Source organism: Glossina fuscipes, unplaced genomic scaffold (assembly GCF_014805625.2).
Source record: "Glossina fuscipes isolate IAEA_lab_2018 unplaced genomic scaffold, Yale_Gfus_2 60352, whole genome shotgun sequence".
Taxonomy (NCBI): Eukaryota; Metazoa; Arthropoda; class Insecta; order Diptera; family Glossinidae; genus Glossina; species Glossina fuscipes.
This window is the reverse complement of record NW_024002769.1, coordinates 21,859-31,184: the sequence shown is the minus strand read 5'-3', so window position 1 is coordinate 31,184 and position 9,326 is coordinate 21,859. Positions and strand designations below refer to the sequence as shown.

Genomic DNA, 9,326 nt, shown 5'->3' with positions numbered 1-9,326 from the left:
TTTTTTTTTTTTTGAAACGTCAAACATGATAAACGAATATTATGGTGAAAAGGACATTGTTGATATGGACACAATGGAGAGAGTACCATATAGAAGTGAATCTTCAAATACAAGCACAAGCGGATATTCAACAGGTCCATGGAATTCTCCTGCTTCGGGTTATTCACCAGCACAATCGCCTGCATCCGCTTTACCAGTCGAATTTTCCACACTTAATGTAATGTCGTCTCAGTCAATGTCCCAATATGAACAACAGCAGCCGATGGCTGCTACTCAGCCATACAATACACAATCACAATTTGCGCAAATGTCGCATGCGGGAAATCGTGGCGGCGACTTTAATGAAAAAATGAAATATGAAGCCCGATTGGAAATTACTGAAGAGCCAATGGAAAAATTCCGATTTCGATATATATCCGAAATGCATGGAACGCATGGCTCGTTGAATGGAGCTAACTCGCAAAGGAATCCAAAGACATTTCCGGAAGTGCGTTTAGTTGATTATAAAGATCCAGCAATAATTCGTTGCAGTTTGTTCCAAGCAAATTTAGAGAGTCCACATTCGCATCAGCTTGTCATACGCAAAGACGACGACGACGTCTGTGATCCGCACGATGTAAAAGTTGGTGAACTTGGTTATTATGCGAAATTTGCTAACATGGGAATCATTCATACCGCTAAGAAATTCATTATGGGTGAATTGTTAAAAAAGAAACGACGACGTTTAATATTTGAGTTAGGCGGTCGCGAATTAACTACAAAGGAGGAACAAAAAATTCATGAACAAACTGAAAAGGAGGCTAAAGATATGAATTTAAATCAGGTAAGCAAGAAAGCGGAGAATAATCGAGAATGATTACTTTTAATAAATACATTCATGGACATTAGGTGCGACTTTGCTATGAAGCATTCCGGGTGGAAGAGAATGGTACGTACGTGCCAATTGCTGCCCCCGTTTATTCGCGTCTTATCAACAATCGTAAATCGGCTCAGACCGGAGAATTGCGTATTACACGTTTAAGTATCTGCACAGGCAGCGTACTTGGTAATGAGGATCTTATATTATTGGTAGAGAAGGTTAGCAAAAAAAATATAAAAGTTCGTTTTTATGAAATGAACGATGAGGACGGTGAAATTTGGGAGGCGTTCGCTCAATTTCGCGAATCCGATGTGCATCATCAATACGCGATTGTTTGCAAAACGCCGCCTTACAAAGATCGCGATATCGATCGTTTGGTAGAAGTTTTCATTGAACTTGTGCGACCATCGGACGATGAACGCAGTTTTCCTCCGGTAACGTTTCGTTACAAGCCGCGTAACGCTTTAATATCAAGGAAACGTAAACGCACTTGTTCAACAACTTCGAGCCGAAGTAATAGCAATATTAGTTCAGGTGATTTACCCAAGACCGTACATGAGCAATCTAAAATTTTGACATCAGCTGAGATGATGGAAGAGCTTGAACGTCTTTTGCAAGACAACGATTTAAAGAAGAAACTTTCAAGTTATTCGGATGATATGAATTTAAATGATTTAATTCAGACCCTTGATGGCGGTGGCCGCTTGGAAAAGGATGGCGTTGGCGGTGGCGATGGCGAACGATCAAAAATTATGCATTACAAAAAAAAATTGATAGAAAAGAAGACAATGGACAACTATTCACACGCGCCTGACATTAATCAACCAACAACAGGCACTTTGTCACCCTATTTGCAACGTATATCAAAAATATATGTCGATGTACGTAATGAGAAACCTATTGCCAAAGAGACCGTTAAGCATTCCGCAGCCGAGCAAATAACAAAAATTTTCAATGAACATTTGGATAATAGCGATAACGGTGATTCCATAATGCATGAAGTTGTCCTCGCCGATAATAACAAATCGGCCATGCAATTATGCCATATTTTAACGTATTTCAATATCCAAAACTTATTGAACACTTTATTAAATAGCAATGGACAAACAGCATTACATTATGCTTGTCTATATAATCGGGCTCAGTATATACGACCTTTGTTACTTTTAGGTTGCCGGGCAAATTTACAAGATAATCAAGGCAATACATCGATACATATAGCTGTGCGTGAAAAATACTCGAAATGTCTGGAAAGTTTCATCAATGCCAATATCATTTTACAATTAAACATTTTAAACGATGACGGTTTCACTCCTCTACATCTGGCCATACGTGATAATAATTACGAGATGGCAATTAAAATGCTTAGGCATGATAGAACCATAGCCGCCGTTGCTAATAATAAGGATGGCGGTAATGCTTTGCATATGGTTGTCCAACAGCAGCATTTACCGTTAGTGGAAATTATATTAGAAACGCAAAATAAAGTATCAATATTGAAAGCAAAGAATGCAGCCGGTTACACACCCTACGATTTGGCTAAGGAGTTGTCTATTGATAGTAAATCGGGGCAGAAGATTTTGAATGTACTTCAAAATCATAATACAGACGATAAGATGAGTGATCTAATATCTGGTAGCGTTATAGCTAACGCAATCAAAGAAACGGTCAACGAAAGGGAGGAAGAATACGATCGGAAACTTGTTATCAAAGAAGAAGAAGCAACATCATCATCAACCGATGATGACGACGATGAGAATGATGACGAGCCTATGCTACAAACAAATGAAATTAAAATCGAGGAATCTCTCGATAAATGCACTTTAAAGATAGCGCTTAATAATGTAAACACTTTTCAAAAATTATCTTTAATTATGAACAAAGAGGAAAAATAGAAGATACTAGCCCGGATATTAGATATTGAATATGATTTTTTTATTTCGCTAGGATTATAAGCACAGATGCAACCGTATCTGCCGTTTTTCTAACAAAGAAATATTTGTTAATTTTAAATCAACAATCAATTTTTGTACCCCACCTCGACATTAAATCCAACCGACATTGTATTGTATGTGTGGGGTCTTATCAATTGGTATATCTTTTGTGCATCTATCGATCGATTCCATTAATGATAAAATGTATTTCGTCTTTGGTTTTATTAACTTCGGTTGTCTGTTTATTGGAAATAAAATGAAATCACATCCACCAAAGACATTGAACAACTATCGAATCATGCCGAGAAAGAATATTGTCAAGATGCACCGCAGATGAATTTTAATGGGAAAAGGTATTGGGACCACCGATACGATATTACCGCCACATCTATTCCTAGTTATACTTAACAATGATACGTCGTTATCGGTGAGTAATGAGACAGGATATATAGGATATATAATATAAGAATAAATTAAAAAGTATAGTTGTTTTTCACGAAATATAACCTAAAAAGGAGTGGAAAGTGAAAATGAAGGCATTTATCTATCAACAATTGGAAAGCGAAAGACCGTTAACATCGCGTCTGATCATTCAAAATTGCAACAGTAAAGAAAAGGTGATTTATATATTTTACAGTCTCTGCCAAGCAGTTAAGAATAATATATATAATAATATATATGAATTATTGTTTTTCTTTCATTTGCATCCTTTTTCATTTGGTTTTATTTTTTCGAAAATTATGTAAAAATTTATTTTTCCCTCCACTAAATGTTCGTCGCAGAGTTGTTTTCAATACGTTGCAAATCCTCTTTCATGAAAAAAAAACCTATAGCATAAAAATTGAATCCTCAACATTACCAAAAATCAGTTCACAGTTATTTCAAAATGAGAAAAAGTCAACCCAAAAATCCAAAAATTTTCAACCATTTCTCTCTATATAGTCGTTCAGATATTTCTGTAATGGGTGTGCTGCGGGATAGCAACGGCAGTTTATTACTTAAAGTTACACATAATGCGGTAGTATGTCTTTCCTCTTTCTGCCTCTTACGCATATTCGCCCGGACTGGATACGAAAAATGAGGATTGAGGATTACCTTCCTAAATACACGATTGTGGCTTTGTCTTTTTGTGATAATTATTTTCATGTATATATATATATATTTTTATATATATTCATATAGGCATAAATGTAGTGCCACCAGCAAAACAAAGAATTTCTCGAAAATCATTTAATGTATATTTAGTGTATGTGGTATATTGAACATTTCAATTGGATTCAAATTTTAATAAAAGAAAAATTTCAATTTTCACTAAAATAGTCATATCTATAGTTGTTTTGTATTCACAATTAGATTATCGTAGAAATGTATATAAGCTTTTACATATATATTGCTGGGGATTTACATTTACCTTTTGCTTACCAATTACTTGTTGCCATTTACGTAAGACACAGACACAGAGGTGTCAGACTCAATTTCGCTGAATTTTGTTGACAAACTTGCTTTCCGTTATTCCAGCGGGCAGTGCATTAGTGTTAAGTGAGAGAAAGGGAAGGAAATTCTTTATTGTATATGTAAATGTATTGCTCATCTTTCCTGACTGACTGATTAATTGCAGCACCTGGGGTTTTCCTCATGAATTAATCAAAAGAAATTGAACATGGAAGAGGGCCGAGAATAAACAAGAGTATATTAAACAATTTTGTAATGAATACGTAGACGGAGGACGATAAATGATAACCTTTTTATAAGTAAATCCGACAGTGGACATAATGCCCGTGCGCTCGACTGCTTTTACTCTGATATCAATTTTTACCAATATTCAAATTAAGTTATTCCTTAAATTTGCTTAAAACCGATTTATCTTCTTCTTTACGCACAATTACTTTTCTAATGCATTACAAAAAAAAAAAAAAAACAATATTGAAAGTAAATTACTAATTTATAAAGTTCGTGATTGCGATTGGTGAAAGGACAGCATGTTTCGATTCCCTTCTCTTTTGATATGGAAGACCGTTCTCATTTAAAATAGGCGAGGGTAAGACTTCTGTTAAGCAGGTGTGCCTGGAATTAAATTGTTATTATATTTTCCAACTATCCAATTTAAGGAAATTACCAGCAGCGCAGGTTGCCTTACTGGAACATCCACACGTCCGCTTGCACGGAGTAAGTGTCCGTTTCTTCATCTTTCTGATCGGCTAGGCTTTCTTATTTTCAAGCGAATTCGCTACAAGCAATGTCAGGCAATGTATCTATATATATATAGGGCATTAATATAATAATAATTAAAATCCCATTCGTTCTCTATGTTTTCTAAATCGTTAAAGTTATTACACCATTGTTTAACTTAATTTAAAATTGTAATAATAAAAAAAAAAATTTTTAATAATTGTAATAATATTTTGATACATCAATATAACAAAAATTTGTCATGCAATCAAAAGAAGAAGAAGAGCAATATTCTTTGATATCATATCTGAACTGGCCATTTCTGGCCATTTTCTGCTAAATCGATCAATTTCTGTTAACAGATTTACCTGTTAAGGAAAGAAGAAGTAGAGTAAAGATGTAAAAAAAACCACAGTGTCAATTAAATTTATTATTATTTATACAAATAAAACCCTTAAGATGGTGTTTCACGGATTGACTGTTACCTTCATGTCTATCTGTAGTAATAGTAGTAGTGGTCAGGTTCATATATATGCATGCGTGTATATGGGTTTAGCCTGTTTAGCCTGTTGTTTAGGGGATGTCCCCTATGTATAAACAATAACAATGAATAAAATTTTTTTGCATGAATCATTCGCAATGTTATGCTATGCAAAAAATTTAATGCGCCGCCAATATGTCGTGAACGAACTGAAGGGTCGTTTAATGATGGAAGTGTGGTAGACGTGGTCCTGGTAGCGATGACTGAATAGATTTCACACTTGTTTAGATGGACTTTTCCATGGTACATGGTAGCACGCACTGTGATGATCAGAAGAAAGAGAGTTTGTTAGGGGAAGACCGGCTTAAACGATGAACGAGATTTTCGAAGGCAAGCAGCACGATTAAAAAGCGAGTAGGATATAAAGGAGAATAAAGTGAGACAAAGGAATCTAGATCCCTCCTCTGTATTTCTGGTCACAATACAACAACATTGCGTCACGTAGATAGTATTATAAGAGATTAGGATAAATTCTTATCCGTTATACTAGGTGGTCCATCTATTTTGCTTGTGTCGAGAAGTATCTGCAAATTTAGGTGCTGCAGAGTCTCTCGAAAAAGTAAATTATGAAAAAAGCAACAGTGCCCTAATTGTTAACATGGAGTGAACAAAAGTTACCTATTGCGAAATTTGGATTGTGACTTCAGGAATGGGAACACTGAAAAAATGACTAGTCCTACTAAAGAACTGGATTGATGATTAGCGTGGGAGAATTCGAAAGAAAATTGAAAAAAATATTTCGTAACTTTTTTAACCGATTCCTTAATTCCCCTTATGTAGAAAAGTTAAACCTTTAGCAAACTACGTAATGCCAAGCTCTGCATAAAATCTTGAAAATTTTAAAGATTTATTAATCCGAATTGTAATATGAAATAAATATAAAATCTGTTCTAGTTTCCTTCGAAATTAATAGTCAAGACCACATTTTTTTTTTGTAGTATGGCGGAAATTATCGATGGAAAAGCAGTTGCTGCCCAAATTGGTGAAGAAATACGCAGGGATATTGAAGCATTCGTTAAGAAAGGCAATCGCACGCCCCATCTCACGGCCATTCTGGTGGGCGAAGATCCGGCAAGTCAAATATATGTAAACAATAAAATGAAAACAGCTACCACGGTGGGCATAACAAGCTGCACCAAGAGTTTACCGGCCGATATCAGCGAGAAAGAATTGTTGGATGTAATTGATGAATTAAATAATGATCCAAATGTAGATGGCATTTTAGTGCAGCTGCCAGTTCCTGAGCATATCGATGAGCGTAAAGTATGTAACGCTGTCGCTCCCGAAAAGGATGTCGACGGTTTTAGTGTCTACAACGTAGGACGTATGTGTCTTGATATGGATTCATTGATTCCGGCCACGCCGCTTGGTGTCATCGAATTGATGAGGCGCAATAATATCGAAACATTTGGCAAGAATGCAGTTGTAATAGGGCGTTCCAAAAACGTGGGTATGCCTATTGCAATGCTAATGCACGCGGATGGACGCAATGAAACAAAAGCTTTAGACGTCACTGTAACTATTTGTCATCGTTTTACGCCGCCTAAAGAGCTGGCCAAGTATTGCTCTATGGCTGATATTATAATAACTGCTACGGGTGTACCCGGTCTTATAACTAAGGAAATGGTTAAACCTGGGGCCTGTGTCATAGATGTGGGAATAACTCGTATAACAGATCCGAATACGGGCAAAACTAAACTAGTGGGCGATGTAGACTTTGAAGGTAAGTGAACGCCTTATGCTTTACGCAACTAAAAATTACACTTTCTTTTTACATCCACAGAGGTACGCCAAGTAGCGGGTTGGATAACTCCCGTGCCGGGTGGCGTCGGCCCAATGACCGTTGCTATGTTGATGCATAATACTTTCAAAGCTGCCAAAACTTTAGCTAAATGTGAATAATCATCAATATTCTATATTTTCAGAGTTTAATGACTTCACTCCTTCATAGTATTTTTACATGCAATTAATCCTCCTCATATTACTTAATAGTTTAAAATATAATAATAATCAGTTTAAAGCTAAAGAAGAAAAAATTTTTATTAACGTCGTCATCATAAATTATTTTCATTTCCCGTTTAAATGCACTTTATATAGTTAATAATAATAATAAATAAATAAATAAATAAATAAATAAATATTTAATAATTAATTGTCTTCTTTATATTAAAGTAGTGCTAGTATAATTACAAAATCAAACTTGTTTAGGCAGCGCACAATCCTATTAATGTCTAACTTCAAAATCGGAAAATGAATATTTTTCTATCGATTTCATTTCACTAAAAACCGCCTTATCGATCCGCGAACTAGGGCTACCTTTAGTTTCTAACCAAACTTTCCTAATAAAGAGGATTATTTAAATTCATTGATTGCAAAATTTCATAAAATCACTTACATTTCGTTTATTTTCGTTTCTGGACCTTCCAATTGTCCTTGCACGGTTCCGTTAGGAGTATTCATGCACCATCCTCTTAACCCCAAGCCTTTTGCCCGCTGCACAGTATATTTCCTGAAAATATAAATAAATAATTGATTTGTTTAGAGGTCATTGTATGAAACGATTTTTAGTAGAGAGAAAGTGTTTATAATCAATTATTAAATCGGCATTTGAATACTAGCTAATAAGCAATGGGGGAATGTTGGATCAAAATGCAGTTAAGTTCTGATCAGTTAAAAAGCTGTTATTATTGGTTACGGAAATGTACTATAGACATAAAAAGTCAGAGAGGAGTTAAGTTCCGACAGATTCACTTGCGAGTTCTATTGGCAGTGTTCTTGACCGTCACGCTTCATCTTACGTCCAACTTTGCTGCGATAGCCATAAAACTAAATAAGAATGTCGCTATAGGTGCAAATATTACATCAACGACATTTATCTGCTGCACATCTAGTCTTCGTTATAAATGCGATTCAACCAATATCAACAAACAACTGGATCATCATCGCGGTAACCATTTCTATCATGTTCAACGATGTCATAACAAAATCTAATGAGTATTTAGCTGCTGGGCATCAGTTTTATTACAATAACAATTGTACAAACACAAAAATAAATAAATAACGTGATAGCCGCTTACAATTATCATAAGTTAATTCCTAATTATAATCGAAGTAATTAAATCATTTTTAGAAATAGCAGAGATGCAATAGTGGTTATGATAAATACCTGAAAAACACACCTTGAACTAATCCAAAAACTTCGAAATTTACGGCAAACAATCCTTTTGTGGCCATAATTATGTTCTTTAATTCAGCAAATCAACAATCGACAATTCGCTGAGATATGTCAAAACGGACCCGGCCATAGTATGTAATAATATTTTATATTTGAACAAAGTTGCCAACAGTTACAAAGTTACCAAAAATTAGTCCACAGTTATCGCAAAATTACCAAAAATCAACCCGTATGCGTCTGAAAACGACTTATATCCAAAAATTTTTTAATAAAAGTAAACAAAAGATAAGAAAAATTCTCTCTGTAACTTTTTTATTTTGTTTTTGTTTATATCTGACACATTTGCATGAAATTTTTTTTAGTAGAAGCACATATAGCATAATTTTCTGATTAAATAAAATTTCTTGTTTATTGTATACAAAAACCAAATAAAACGAAAATTTGAAAATTTAACAAACATCAATTTATCATTCGCTTAACATTCACATACACTTGATATAACACGTCATGTTATTTGATGAATTCTTCGGTATTAAGACTTTCTATCAGAAGGCATGCAAGTGTGCCGTTTGTAGATGGTATTTTGATCATAATTCATGCAAGTGTGCCCTTTGTAGATAGTATTTTGATCATAATTCATTCACGCAA

At 34.8% G+C, this 9,326-nt stretch overlaps 3 protein-coding genes across 4 annotated transcripts; 2 read left to right on the top strand and 1 right to left on the bottom strand.

Annotated features, from left to right (window-relative positions):
• The first annotated feature begins 6 nt into the window (after window positions 1-6).
• Window positions 7-3,097, top strand: LOC119643333 (nuclear factor NF-kappa-B p110 subunit-like). The gene is made up of 2 exons (XM_038042683.1): window positions 7-823; window positions 889-3,097. Exons 1-2 carry the CDS (start codon window positions 26-28, stop codon window positions 2,752-2,754), a joined length of 2,664 nt encoding a protein of 887 aa, XP_037898611.1. The 5' UTR covers window positions 7-25; the 3' UTR covers window positions 2,755-3,097.
• Window positions 3,098-3,188: 91 nt separating this feature from the next.
• Window positions 3,189-7,566, top strand: LOC119643335 (bifunctional methylenetetrahydrofolate dehydrogenase/cyclohydrolase, mitochondrial-like). Its single transcript, XM_038042684.1, has 3 exons — window positions 3,189-3,220; window positions 6,442-7,226; window positions 7,287-7,566. Exons 1-3 carry the CDS (start codon window positions 3,204-3,206, stop codon window positions 7,403-7,405), a joined length of 921 nt encoding a protein of 306 aa, XP_037898612.1. The 5' UTR covers window positions 3,189-3,203; the 3' UTR covers window positions 7,406-7,566.
• Window positions 4,612-8,797, bottom strand: LOC119643336 (acylphosphatase-2-like). 2 transcript variants are annotated; one of them, XR_005248268.1, is made up of 5 exons: window positions 8,670-8,797; window positions 7,899-8,012; window positions 7,694-7,842; window positions 4,910-5,045; window positions 4,612-4,857 (listed from the first exon to the last, which is right to left on the bottom strand). XR_005248268.1 is itself a non-coding variant. In XM_038042685.1 (4 exons), the coding sequence occupies exons 1-3, from the start codon at window positions 8,735-8,737 to the stop codon at window positions 7,728-7,730; spliced, it is 297 nt and encodes a 98-aa protein (XP_037898613.1). In that variant the 5' UTR covers window positions 8,738-8,797; the 3' UTR covers window positions 4,612-5,045; window positions 7,694-7,727. The 2 variants fall into 2 exon arrangements, 1 of the variants encoding a protein (XP_037898613.1); XM_038042685.1 differs by having other exon boundaries at window positions 4,612-5,045.
• Window positions 8,798-9,326: the final 529 nt, after the last annotated feature.